At 37.9% G+C, this 14,743-nt stretch overlaps 2 protein-coding genes across 2 annotated transcripts; both read left to right on the top strand.

The window, feature by feature from the left end:
- Positions 1-3,129: 3,129 nt before the first annotated feature.
- On the top strand, positions 3,130-4,225 carry LOC126943457 (olfactory receptor 2AJ1). The gene has a single exon (XM_050772219.1). The coding sequence runs from the start codon at positions 3,139-3,141 to the stop codon at positions 4,081-4,083; it is 945 nt and encodes a 314-aa protein (XP_050628176.1). The 5' UTR covers positions 3,130-3,138; the 3' UTR covers positions 4,084-4,225.
- Positions 4,226-11,056: 6,831 nt separating this feature from the next.
- Positions 11,057-12,536, top strand: LOC126943376 (olfactory receptor 2AK2-like). The gene has a single exon (XM_050772004.1). The coding sequence runs from the start codon at positions 11,083-11,085 to the stop codon at positions 12,133-12,135; it is 1,053 nt and encodes a 350-aa protein (XP_050627961.1). The 5' UTR covers positions 11,057-11,082; the 3' UTR covers positions 12,136-12,536.
- Positions 12,537-14,743: the final 2,207 nt, after the last annotated feature.

Below are 14,743 nucleotides of genomic sequence, written 5' to 3' on the forward strand. Positions count from 1 at the left end.
TCCTGAATTTGAATGTTGGTCTGCCCTACTAGGTTGGGGAAGTTCTCCTGGATGATATCTTGCAGAGTGTTTTCCAACTTGGTTCCATTTTCCCCGTCACTTTCAGGCACACCAATCAGACGTAGATTTGGTCTTTTCACATAATCCCATATTTCTTGGAGGCTTTGTTCATTTCTTTTTACTCTTTTTTCTCTACATTTCTCTTCTCACTTCGTTTCATTCATTTGATCTTCAATCATTGATACTCTTTCTTCCAGTTGATCAAGTCGGTTACTGAAGCTTGTGCATTGTTCACGTAGTTGTCGTGTCATGGTTTTCATCTCTATCAGTTCTTTTAAGGTCTTCTCTACATTGATTATTCTAGTTATCCGTTCATCCATTCTTTTTTCAAGGGTTTTGGTTTCTTTGAGCTGGTTACGTAGTTCATCCTTTAGATCTGAGAAGTTTGATCGACTGAAGCCTTCTTCTCTCAACTCATCAAAGTCATTCTCCTTCCAGCTTTGTTCCATTGCTGGCGATGTGCTGCGTTCCTTTGGAGGGGGAGATGCACTCGGATTTTTTGAATTTCCAGCTTTTCTGCACTGCTTTTTCCCCATCTTTGTGGTTTTATCTGCCTTTGGTCTTTGATGATGGTGATGTACTGACAGGGTTTTGATATGGGTGTCCTTTCTATTTGTTAGTTTTGTTCTAACAGTCAGGACCCTCAGCTGTAGGTCTGTTGGAGTTTGCTTGAGGTCCACTCCAGACCCTGTTTGCCTGGGTATCAGCAGCGGAGGCTTCTGAAGATAGAATATTGCTGAACAGTGAGTGTTGCTGTCTGATTCTTGCTCTGGAAGCTTCGTCTCAAGGTGTACCCAGCTGTGTGAGGTGTGATGTGTCAGTCTCCACCTAGTTTGGGATGTCTCCCAGTTAGGCTACTCAGAGGTCAGGGACCCACCTGAGCAGGCAGTCTGTCCATTCTCAGATCTCAACCTCCATGCTGGGAGAAGCACTGTTCTCTTCAAAGCTGTCAGACAGGGACTTTTACATCTGCCAAGGTTTCTGCTGCTTTTTGTTTAGCTATGCCCTGTCCCCAGAGGTGAAGTCTACAGAGGCAGGCAGGCCTCCTTGAGCTGCTTGGGCTCTACCCAATTCGAGCTTCCTGGTGGCTTTATCTACGTAAGCCTCAGCAATGGCAGGCACCTCTCCTCCATCCTCACTGCTGCCTTGCAGTTAGATCTCAGATTGCTGTGCTAGCAATGAGGGAGGCTCTGTGGGCATTGGACCCCCCAGGCCAGGCATGGGATATAATCACCCGGTGTGCCGTTTGCTAAGACCCTTGGTAAAGTGCAGTATTAGGGTGGGAGTTACCTGATTTTCCAGGTGTTTTGTGTCTCATTTTCCCTTGGCTAGGAAAAGGAATTCCCTTCCCCCTTGCCCTTCCCAGGTGAGGCGATGCCTCGCCCTGCTTCAGCTCTTGTTGGTCGGGCTGCACCTGTGGACCAGCATCAACTGTCTGACATGCCCCAGTGAGATGAACCTGGTACCTCAGTTGAAAATGCAGAAATCACCTGTCTTCTGTGTCGCTCACGCTGGGAGTCGGAGGCTGGAGCTGTTACTATTTGGCCATCTTGGGCGCCACCTCTCGAAAGTCATCCTCTTTAAGAGAACAGGAAAGTCTCCATGGAGGGATGATTTCCATGTAAAATCTTGGGAGAACGGAGGAAATGGAAGCTTTTAGAAGTGCTAGGGAAGAGTGTTTATGTGCAAGAAAGAACCCAAGTTATGAAAAAGATGCAAGGTAGCTCAATTTGTGTAAATATAAATACTTCAGTTTCACCTGAAATGTAAACTAAACGTACCACATTTTACAATTTTTCTTGTAATTAAAAAGATTTTGAACTAGCAGAATGTCTGCAAACTCAAAACTCTTGTTCCAGAAAGAATAACCTAGTATTTGGATTGAAATGTATGTATGTGGGGAGAAATTTGAGGCAAGTAATTAACTGAATTGTTATTTTAATGTAATATTTGGTGTTTCTGTCCTCTAAAATCAGGTGCTAAATATTTGGAGTGAAACATGTTGGAATTATAGTGAAGATTCCCTCAATATAAAATCTAATAGATGTTTTATTGGTAGCAAATGATTATCACAGACCCCACTGTACTAGTTTTTGTATTCCCAGATTGACTCATTTGCCCTCTGCAATGATTCTTTCTCATCAATATATTTCTGCTATAAATTCTGACCACCAAATGCATAACATTCTAAGGTAATCTGCATACATACATGATGTACTAAAGTGAATTTAAAAAGGACTTTAAAATATGCCTCTGGTAGTTCTGATTTTTACAAATATATTCAATAAAGCAAATTTAATATTATTCCTCCAATATAGTTATAATTTTGTCCTCATTGAGCAACTTCCCTCTCTGCTCCTTATCCCCCCATGTTTCCCAGCCACTAGTAACCAGTATCCTACTCTCTACTTCTATTAGATCGAATTTTTTACCTTCTGTATGTGAATGAGAACATGGAGTATTTATCTTTCTGTGGCTGGTTTATATAACTTAACATAATGTCATCCAAGCTCATCCTGTTGCCACAAATGACAAGATTTCATTTTTTTTAAAATGACTGAATAGTATTACGTTGTGTATATAGACCACATTTTCTTTATCTGTTCACTGGTTGGTGAACACGTAGTTTGATTCCCTATCTTGGATATTTTGAATAGTGCTGCACTAAACATTGAGGTACAGATGTCTCTTAAGTGGGTCAATTTCCTTTCCTTTTGATATATGCCCTGTAGTGGAATTGCTGGATCCTATGACAGACCTATAATATGATTTATAATAGCTATACTAATTTACATTCCCATCAAGAATGTATAAGACTTCTCTTTCTCTACCCCCTCACCAGCATTTGTTATTATTTTGTCTTTTTTGATAATAGTAAGATGATGTGTCATTGTGGTTTTGATTTGTATTTCCCTTACGATTAGTGATGTTGAACATGTTTTCATTACAAAGCATGCATCACTAACTCTCATTTTATTTTGCAGATACGTTATTATAAGGTTTAAGTTTTACACTAGTTTTTCTTCTTTCTTTATTATTTATTTATTATTTCTTTTTAGTTTAAAAAAAGTGAATTTCATGATGGGTCATCAGAATCACACTTTGCACAGCGATTTCATACTTTTGGGACTGTTCTCTTCTTCCCCAACAAGTCTGGTTTTCTTCTTATTTATATTCGTCATTTTCATTATGAGTGTAACAGGAAATACACTCATGATCCTCCTCATTTGCAGTGAGTCCAGACTTCACACTCCAATGTATTTTCTGCTCAGCCATCTCTCCTTTATGGATATCTTGCATGTTTCCAACATCGTTCCCAAAATGGTCACTGACTTCCTGTCAGGCAGCAGAACTATTTCATTTGCAGGTTGTGGGTTCCAGGTGTTTCTGTCCCTCACCCTCCTGGGTGGTGAGTGCCTTCTCCTGGCTGCAATGTCCTATGATCGCTATGTGGCCATCTGTCACCCACTGCGCTATCCGACTCTAATGAAGGAGTATGCCAGCACTCTCATGGCTGGAGGCTCCTGGCTCATTGGGGTTTTCAACTCCACAGTCCACACAGCTTACGCACTGCAATTTCCCTTCTGCGGCTCTAGGGCAATCGATCACTTTTTCTGTGAAGTCCCTGCCATGCTGAAGTTGTCCTGTGCAGACACAACAAACTATGAACGAGGGGTTTATGTAAGTGCTGTGTTATTCCTGGTGATCCCTGCCTTCTTGATCTCTGCTTCTTATGGCCAAATTATTCTTACTGTCCTCCAGATGAAATCATCAGAGGCAAGAAAAAAGTCATTTTCCACTTGTTCCTTCCACATGATTGTGGTCATGATGTACTATGGGCCCTTTATTTTTACATATATGAGACCTAAATCATACCACACTCCAGGCCAGGATAAGTTCCTGGCAATATTCTATACGATCCTCACACCCACACTCAACCCCTTAATCTACAGCTTTAGGAATAAAGATGTTCTGGTGGTGATAAAAAATATGCTCAAAAGTAAGTTTCTGCATAAAAAATGAATTGGAAAATTCCTGAACGTGCATTCTATTTCTACATTAAATACCTGAAGGATACTCATGATAGATTTTCTAGAAAGAAACCAATGCTTCTATCTTGCACATATAAGAAGTGAATATTTCAGAAACCTTGTTAATAATAAATTATAACCTGTGTTTGTGTTGTAAACATATACCTCTAGAAATGTATTGTTCCTTCTGTGGTACCAATTATAATCATGCAACAGTTACAGGAAGTAAAAATTACCCAAGGCGTCCTACTCCCTAACACTAAAATTGTAAGACTTTATAAGAATGTCTTTAAAAATACAATCCCTCATGTACTGTATAACAAACACAAATCCATATAATGTCTATTTTTATAAAACTTTGTAAAATTATATTGCTAACTATCATTTATGAAAAATCCACAAATTCCACATGAAATCTCCATTATTCTTTGCCTGGTTTGTCAACACCTTTGTTTAGTAAAGTTTTATATATATACCTATATACATATATAATTTGTGTTAAAACTGAATTACTCATATGTTAGAAGCAACTCTATAATATCAGATAAGATTATAAAAATTGTCTAATTTCATTTATGCATATAATATTGTATTTTACAAACTTCTAGAAATTCATCCTAAAATTTTTTTTCAAAGAAGATAATATTTCTATTGAGAATTAGTTATTTTTTTTATTTTTTAGAAACAATAAGATGCACTTTGTAACTTTCCAACATACAAAGAGCCTGGGTCAAATCTGCCTTCTGGCAGCTGGGCACCACGTCGGCTCCCCTGCAGGCTCCTGCCTTCCTTCACACTGCACTGCTCACTGGGTGGCTCTGGCCCTGGGACCAGGTGGTAGGGGCTGAAGAAAGGAGGCTGGGAAGCCAAGTTCTGCTCTCCTCGCGCGGTGGCCTGCGCCTGTCGTCTGCTTGTTTGGCTTCAGAACGCCTGGGAAACCACTGGTGTAGGTCCAAGAGCCCAAAAGCTGAGAAACTTGGAGTCCAGTATTTGAGGGCAGGAAGCATCCAGCCGGGGAGACAGACGGAGGCCGGAAGACTTGGGCCAGTCTAGTCCTTCCGTGTTCCTTGGCCTGCTTTGATCCTAGCCATGCTGGCAGCTGCTTAGATGATGCCCACCCAGACTGAGGCTGGGTCTGCCTCTCCCAATCCACCGACTCAATGTTAGTCTTTTTTAACACCCTCACAGACACACCCAGGAACAATGCTTTGCATCCTTCAACCCAATCAAGGTGATACTCAGTGTTAACCCTCACACCCTCGATGTGGTATCTGGGTATTGCTGCTCATTATTCAGGGCCCAGGGGCTCTTTAGTTAATAGGTGCTGAATGTTCCCAGAACTGGGTCCTTCCTTTGAAGGCAACGGGTTCCTTTCTGGCCCAGGGTGTGTCTAGAAATGTCATCTGGGAGGTAGGGCCTGGAATGGGGGCCTCATAACTCTGACCTGTCTTCTATCCTGCTGTGGCTTGGCTGGTATTCTAGACACAAGACAAAATCCTCCCAAATCTTCCCTCTCTTCTCCTCAAGCAGAAGGAAGGAGTTTCTTTCAGAGCTTTGAGCTGAGCAGCCTGAGGTTAGGGGAAGGGGTGATGTCAGCGCTCGCTTCGCCGTCCCAGCTGTTGTCTCAGTACATCACATGCCCCTCAGTCTGCTGTCTTTGGACCTAGTTCTGCACCAGGACTCACCTACGAATTGCTGTCCTTATGGCCTAGATGGCCTTTCAAGTTTGCTTGAGACGCAGAGTGCTGTAGTCCTTGGTGGGGAGGTTGGCAGACACTCAAGTTTAGACCACTGGGATTGCTTCCCCTCTGACAAGGACTGCTTTAAATGCTCCCTCTGTGGGCAGGTGTCAGTTGAGTTTGGTCCAGTTTTCCTTTTTGCTCTAACGGGACAGGAGTGAGTTCATTGCCTCACAATTGGTGTGTTCTCCTTCCCCCAGCACCCGGAGATGATATCCGCATCGTGCCACGCTGATGGCGGGTGGGGAGGGCTGATGTCCACGATTCAGGACTGTTTTTAATCCCTTCAGGGCCTCGTTCAGTGATATGAAACCAGGTGCTGTGAGTGCTCACCTGATTTCTCATTCTTAGAAAGGTGTTGTTTTGTGTGTAGAGAGTTGTTGACTTGGTGTCCTTGCAGGGGAATGGTTGTTGGAGCTTTCTATTTCATCATCTTGCTCAGCCCTCCCTCTATTGAATTTTTTTTTTTAATGTTGTGTTTCACTATGTTGTCCAAGATGGGGTCAAACTCCTGTACCCAAGTGGTCCTCCTTCCTCAACCTCCTGAGTAGCTGGGATTACAGGCCCACTCCACTGCACCTGGCTTTGCTGATGTTTATCATTATCTGTGTAATGATCCCACTAAGGAATTTTTGATAACTTTTATTTACAGTTTTAATCAACCTAATTGCATTCTAGCTTTGTATTTTAGACAAACTTTAAGGCTGTTTAGCCTTTCTCACCAAATAATTCATTCGATATCTAAAGATTTAGCAAATAACTGTGTGGATCTCTGTAAACATATTCCATTATATCATGGTTTACCCAAGTCATGTTAAACCCATGTAATTCTTTCTCTGGGGAAAGTAAGCATGGTAAGGGAATTAGAAGCCTTCCACAGTAGTCTCCTATTAGGCATTTCCCCCACCGGAATCCTTTCTCTATAATGAACATCCTACTTGAGAGGATTCCAAATGATGCAATTACCAAAGGAAAATAAAATCCCCATGTTTATATATTGTTGGATTTAAGTTACTTTGTTTTGTATTTATTTTCTAGTGTCATATTCAAGTGCTTAAACATGGAATATTTCTTATTTAAGGGCAGATTTTGTCATTTTAATCATTCCACTTATGTTTGGCTCCCAGTGAAGGGAGACGAAACTGTGTTTGATAAGTTTCCTCGTCTTTTTCCGGAAAGAATTAATCACCAGGAGGGGTAAGTAGCTATAACAAATGGATGATTCTGAACTCATAATTTCAAATGCACATGTTTGGAGCATCTCAATATTTAAATTTCTATAGAACATCTCACTGCCTAAATTTCAGAGACATACCACTGGCCAAGGTGTTAGAGAATCTTCTATTTGTAAAATCTTGCAGATAATGATGATTCTGTTTTTATCATCTTTCTAACCTGACTATATCTACAAAGGGCTATGGAAATAATCATTTTAATTGAATTTTAATTGCATTAATATCAATCGAAGATAAAATTAAAACTTATTTCTAATTTTTACCTAATTTTTCAGCTTCTTACATTTTCATTACATATGGGAAATTTCCTCCAAGTAGTGATAAGGTAATAGAATCTTATCACCCTAAGATGGATAAGGTGTCTAGAAAAGACAAATCATGAACGTGACTAATCATTGTCTAGAACTTGTGGAACAAGCAGTTATCGAAAGTTACCTCAATGCCAAGTTATTGTCTAATCAAATTTACATTATTCTGTTTTAAACTTCTTTGTGAAAGCAATCTAAGTTCCTTCTATTAACATGTTTTACATTTTGATTGATTATCTATATTCTACTTTTTTTTTTTTTTGAGACAAAGTCTTTCTCCTGTTGCCCAGGGTGGAATGCAGTGGCGTGATCTTGGCTCATTGCAACCTACACCTCCTGGGTTCAAGCTGCCTCAGCCTCCTGAGTAGCTGCCACCACAGCTGGCTATTTTTTTTTTTATTTTTTATTTTTTATTTTTATTTTTAGTAGGGACAGGGTATCACCATGTTGGCCAGGCTGGTCTCAAACTCCTGACCTCAGGTGATCCACCTGCCTCAGCCTCCCAAACTGCTTGGGATTATAGGGTTGAGCTACTGCACCGTCCTGTGTCCTACTTTTGAAACTCAATCTTTTTGAAATCCTAACCTTCATTTTATAGTGTCTCTATTATATTTTTAAATATTCAAAATACTAGCATCAATATTTAACACTTATTATTTAATGTGCTAAGTAAAATATATGGCACAGGTATTCAATAGATAAATGAATAAGTGACATTTTAAACTTTTGTTATTATCTTAGTTTCCTTTCACACTATGTCAGGCAGGAAATTTAGGGACCATCTCCATTTTAATAGACTAATTTGCTTACCAAAAGGAAAATTACTAGGAAAAAAAAAACACTTTGAAATTAAATCTAGCACTTTTGAAGACACAATGGAATGCAAAGAGGAAGAGAAGGAGGGAAGAAGAAAAAATGAAGAGAGAGAAATGGAGGAGAGGAGGAGAAAAGACAGAAGGAAAGAAAAAGAAAAGAAAAGGATGGGAGGAGAGAAGTAGTGTGAGCAAACTGCCCAGAAATGTAGAATTCATAGTGAAGGCAGATAAAAATCATATAAATGTTTATTAGTGTTAACTCTGGCCCACCCATTTTCCTAAATAAACATCATATGTAAATGTGTTTTTCTTTCAAGGTGGGGATTGTAATCCCAGTTTTTGAGAAAGCACAGCAAAGTCTCAGAATGTAAGCAGACTAAAATCATGAGCCTATAACTGGCAAAGTGAGATTCCAGATAAAAAATGTGTCCATCAGAAAACCCTACTTTCTGATAATGATGTCTCTAGCACATTTATACTGGCTACCACTTCATGGTTATAGTGTAAGTTTTTCTGGATGGTACACAACAATCAGTTGGTTCCTGCAGTTTATTAGTGGCATGGAAAGAGAAGAAAGTGATGGGAAATTTAAAATACCGGCAAAATCTACAAAAGCTCTGATCATTAGAGAAAATCATGTACAAAGAACAGTCTTTGGAACGGAAATTGACAAGTGCTATAAAGGAGAAATAACTTGTCTTCTACTCAGCCAGCTATGTTCAAAGAATAACCGTCCACCCTTGACAACCTAAAGTAGTGGCATCATAATGAGGCAAAGGTTCAGCACTGGCAAAATGGATGGAAACACGTGGATCCATTGCTGTTGGTGACTGAATTATGATCAATAGACATTGTTTATTTGTGTGTGTATGTGTTTATGTTTGTGTGTAAAATCTTTATTTGTCCAGTTTTCATAGCTAATTTTGAATATGTGACATGTCATCAGATGAATCATTTCAAAACTTTTTTTACCATGTGTTCATAATTCTAAATGGTTCTTAGAAAAATACCATCTTTATCATGTTTGTACCAAAGATGCATTTCATATATTAAGCCAAATTGCCAATAATAAAACTGTTAGTCCAAAATGTATGGAAATGATAATTAATAAAAAATAATTTTAAAAAACTACCATGTGTTACCAAAAATGTACTAGTGTACAGTGAACTACATTCTTGACTTTTTAAAAATTACCTTAATAAGGTTGCTTTGTTTGCATGACATTGATTTAGGCTTAGATAGGTAATTACCCTATCTTAAACCTTCTATCTTGTTTTATTAATCACCTCTTTATTTCTTTTTCCAGGTTATTCAGTCAGGTCCTTTCCCCATCCCCCCCAATTGATTGGAACCTTTATATTTAAAACAGTAAATAATTCACTTTATCGCCCTAAGAATTTTCTGTGCGTTCTTGTTAAAATCTACATTTTTCTCCATACAATTTTTTGAGAAGTAAACACTAATAAGTTTGAAAAATGATCGTCATATGATGAAATGATCATTCCAATAATTCCAAAACTTTTGCTCATTTTCTTAAGCAATTTCCCTATCCTGCACAAATGATTGATAATATATGAGATATATTACTATATTTTGTATAGTAATTTATTCTATTACATAAATTTTGTTATAGCTATCATATTCTTTCTCTATCATACTTTATTATACCCAGTATTTTATACATTTACCTCTATACAATCTTATTGTTGTATTTCCTTCCCGTTAGCTTTTGGTAAACAATTTTCACTCTTGTTTTAGGTTAGATGTCTTCTTCCTAGGTTTTATTAAAATAATTATGTCATCTCTGAAATACATAATCTTAAAGTTTTGGTTGAATTTTTATGAATTTGTTTACTAAGAATTACCATCTGATGATATTTATTCTAACAATTCCATGACTTTCCATATTTTCTATTGTATACATGCTTTAAAATATGTCTTTTAGTATATTATTAAAATATTATTTAAATATCGAGTAATTATAATTAGCTATGTGACAATATTTTAGACCAGTACAAAAAGAAAGATTATTGAATATTGCTAGTTTTGTATAATTCTAACTTTTAAAATGAACTTATACATAATACTTTCAGCAACTATTTGTATTGTTTTTAATTTTTCAAACATAGTCAAGCTTTTCAGCCTAAATGTAATATGAGTTCCAGAGATTATCACTATATTGTGCTCATAGTTTAGGCCCCATAAATCCTGAGAGCATTTAATATTGTTTCAGATAATTTCACTAAATACTTTTAGAACATGGGACGTGTAGTTAATAAGACATTATTTGCTATGGTAGTGTGTATAAGCTAGGCTGTTTGTCCGGAAGAAGGAGTAATAAAAATTAAGTCCTGGTGGTGAATTGCCCATTTTTACATGGTATTTGAGAATAATGACGTGTATATTTTGGTATTAAGACCAATAAATATTTTTGTATTTCCATGATTCATTCTCAAGCTCTTCCTAATGTTTGGTTTACCTTTTCCCCCAAGTTTATAAAATTGTGTCTACATTCACAGAAAGAAAGAAATACTAATTAAATAATAAGGTCTGTAATGGCACTTTCATATAAATGTCACTACATTTATAAAGTATTTATATTTATATATTCCTTATTTATGACCAATGTAATCAAAAGAGAAATGAGGAGTCCTTGAAATTATATATTTGACTAATTCTGTCATGTCACATATATAAGAAAATTGAGTCAGAGAGTGAACTTATAATACTTATAAAGGAGAAATATAACTTGTTCAAACAAATCATCTAAATACTCTATGTTATTTTCACTTTATATGTTATTCTGCGGTTTGTAAACATCCTTATTTTCATATCATCATTTATAAAATGGAAATTTTTCTGTGGATGAACTCCATGTATTGAATAGGAGAGAGATGTATTCATCCAAAGAGCATCCAGAAAATTCAACTGTGTTTAATATTGTCATTTTGCTTTCTCTTAAGGGCAGCCAACATTATTACATGAACGTTTCAGATGTCATCTCCTTTGATATTTTGATTTCAGCCATGAAAACAGGAAATCAAAGTTTTGGGACAGATTTTCTACTTGTTGGTCTTTTCCAATACGGCCAGATAAACTCTCTTCTCTTTGTTGTCATTGCCACCCTCTTTACAGTTGCTCTGACAGGAAATATTATGCTGATCCACCTCATTTGGTTGGACACCAGACTCCACACTCCAATGTACTTTCTGCTCAGTCAGCTCTCCATCATTGACCTCATGTACATCTCCACCACTGTGCCCAAGATGGTGGTCAACTTCCTCTCACAGAGTAAGACCATTACATTTATGGGCTGTGAGATTCAAACGTATGTGTTCTTGGCTCTTGGTGGAACTGAAGCCCTTCTCCTTGGTTTTATGTCTTATGATCGCTACGTAGCTATCTGTCACCCTTTACATTATCCGGTACTTATGAGCAAGAATATCTGCTGCCTCATGGTTGCATGTGCATGGGCCAGTAGTTCTGTCAGCGCTATCATACATACATTGCATGTGTTTCAACTTCCATTCTGTAGGTCTCGGCTCATAAACCACTTTTTCTGTGAAGTTCCAGCTCTACTGTCATTGGTGTGTCGGGACACCTCCCATTATGAGTATACAGTCCTCCTGAGTGGACTTACTATTCTGCTGCTACCATTCCTGGCCATTCTGGCTTCCTATGCTCGTGTGCTTATTGTGGTATTCCAGATGAGTTCAGGAAAAGGACAGGCAAAAGCTGTTTCCACTTGTTCCTCCCACCTGATTGTGGCAAGCCTGTTCTATGCGACCGCTCTCTTTACCTACACGAGGCCACACTCCTTGCATTCCCCTTCACAGGACAAGGTGGTGGCAGTATTTTACACAATTATCACACCTCTACTGAACCCATTTATCTATAGCCTGCGAAATAAGGAAGTCACGGGGGCAGTGAGGAGACTGTTGGGATAATGGATATGCTGTAGAAAATATGACTTCAGATCTCTGTGTTCATTGAGGATTAACAACCTAAAAAGCTGTTCCTGAAAACTATCTAGAAAGATGTAAATACTTATTTTCTGTATAGAAGTCACAAAAACAGTGTTTATCAATCTTGTTTAACTTGTAAAGCAATAGAAGTCAGCCTTCTCAAATCTAAGTTCCCCTGGCATTTTAATACTTTGACTTGCCCTCTTGAATAATCTGAAATGTGAACCATAATAATAAATCTACTTAAACATTTAACATCAAGATAATCTATATAACAACCAAAGTTAACAGAGAGAAAAATGCATAATTCATTTATTCCTTCTTTCACTCAAGGGTTTTAATGCTTTAATTTGTGTGTGACACTGTTACAGACACTGGTCATGTGAGAGTAAACAAAAATAAAAGCTGACAGATATCTCTGCTGATGGGCAAACAATTTCTGTTTCTGTTTTTCTTTAGTGGTTTTCATGCTTGATTGATTAATAAAGTTTCTTTAAGAAAATCCAGTGACTGAAATTTATTAATATTGAATAATGTATTAATAAGAAAGCAATTGGTGTTTTCTTATCTTGAGGAATAGAAGAGTCAAAACTTACAGCATCTGATGGGAAAATCATGACAGGTGGTGGTAGAGAAGAGAGTGGGGTGAAAAAAAGACAGGAGTATCTGTTGACGTGACTCTTTCTGTTCTGTACCATAACACCTTTTGTGCATGCAAACACGCCACACACACCACAGGCACACACATAGGAGGTGCACACCACCCAGGGCCATCCAGGCACTTCTGCCAAGTTCCTTTAAGGGGGATTACACAACTGCTTTTCCCTCTTCCTCTGTTTCAGAAAATATTCTCTTAAGACACAATACACATCATCCAGTCATTTCTTTCTTTATTTTCTTTCCTTTTTTCTTTTCTTTTCTTTTCTTTCTTTTTTTTTTTTTGAGATAGAGTCTTTCTCTCTCGCGCAGTCTGGAGTGCAGTGGCTTGAGCTCGGCTCACCACAACTTCTGCCTCCCGGGTTCAAGCGATTCTCCTGCCTCAGCCTCCCAAGTAGTTGAGATTACAGGCGCCTGCCGCCACAACTGGCTAATTTTTGTATTTTTAGTTGAGACTGGGTTTCATCATGTTGCTTGGGCTGGTTTCGAACTCCTGATCTCAAGTGATCCTTCTGCCTTGGCCTCTCAAAGTGCTGGGATTGCAAGTGTGAGCCACTGCGCCAAGCCTCAGTCATTTATTAATGCAAAATTAATATATCAAATTGTTGTTATTGATACTATTAATATTTTTTTAATATTATCAATATTCCATTATTAAAAATTTGGTTATTTTTTGTTTAATCAGTTTGTCCAGAAATACCAGCTTTTGATTTCTATTTTTTCTTTTTCTTCCCCTCTCTTAATTCATTGACCTCCTATAATTACCTACATATTTGAATACAAGTCTCAAATAGCACTTTAGATATTATTTTTGAGAATCATAGTATTATTATTAAAAATAATTCCACAATGTCTTTTACTGCCTAACCAGTTGTAAGACAAAATGAAAATGTAGAGACAAGTCTCTAAATTTAATATTTTCTTTGGGAAGAAAGAATTACAGCAAACTGATGGGTCTTGACTCTTTATCCAATTTGCTAGTCTGTGTCTTTTAATTGGAGTATTTAGCCCATTTACATTTAAGGTTAATATTGTTACGTGTGAATTTGATCCTGTTATTTTGCTCATTAGTTGATGCAGTTGCTTCCTAGCATTGATGGTCTTTACAATTTGGCATGTTTTTTGAAATGGCTGGTACTGGTTGTTCCTTTCCATGTTTAGTGCTTCCTTCAGGAGCTCTTGTAAGGTGGGCCTGGTGGTGACAAAATCTCTCAGCATTTGTTGTCTGTAAAGGATTTTATTTCTCCTTCACTTATGAAGCTTAGTTTGGGGATATGAAATTCTGGGTGGGACAATCTTTAAGAATGTTGAATATTGGCCCCCACTGTCTTCTGGCTTGTAGAGTTTCTGCCAAGAGATCCACTGTTACTCTGATGGGCTTCCCTTTGTGGGTAACAGAACCTTTCTCTCTGGCTGCCCGTAACATTTTTTTCCTTCATTTCAACTTTGATGAATCTAACAATTATGTGTCTTGGAGTTACTCTTCTCAAGGAGTAACTTCTCAAGGAGTATCAAGGAAATACGGCATTCTCCGTATTTCCTGAATTTGAATGTTAGCCTGCCTTGCTGGGTTGGGGAAGTTCTCCTGGATAATATCCTGCAGAGTGTGTACTCAGGAGACCCATATCACATGCAGAGACAAACATAGGCTCAAAATAAAGGGATGGAGGAAGATCTACCAAGCAAATGGAAAACAAAAAAGGCAGGGGTTGCAATCCTAGTCTCTGATAAAACAGACTTTAAACCAACAAAGATCAAAAGAGACAAAGAAGGCCATTACATAATGATAATGTGATCAAATCAACAAGAAGAGCTAACTATGCTAAATATATGTGCACCCAACACAGGAGCAACCAGATTCATAAAGCAAGTCCTTAGAGACCTACAAAGAGACTTAGACTCCCACACAATAATAATGGGAGAATTTAACACC

Source organism: Macaca thibetana, chromosome 1, assembly GCF_024542745.1.
Source record: "Macaca thibetana thibetana isolate TM-01 chromosome 1, ASM2454274v1, whole genome shotgun sequence".
NCBI classification, from domain to species: Eukaryota; Metazoa; Chordata; class Mammalia; order Primates; family Cercopithecidae; genus Macaca; species Macaca thibetana.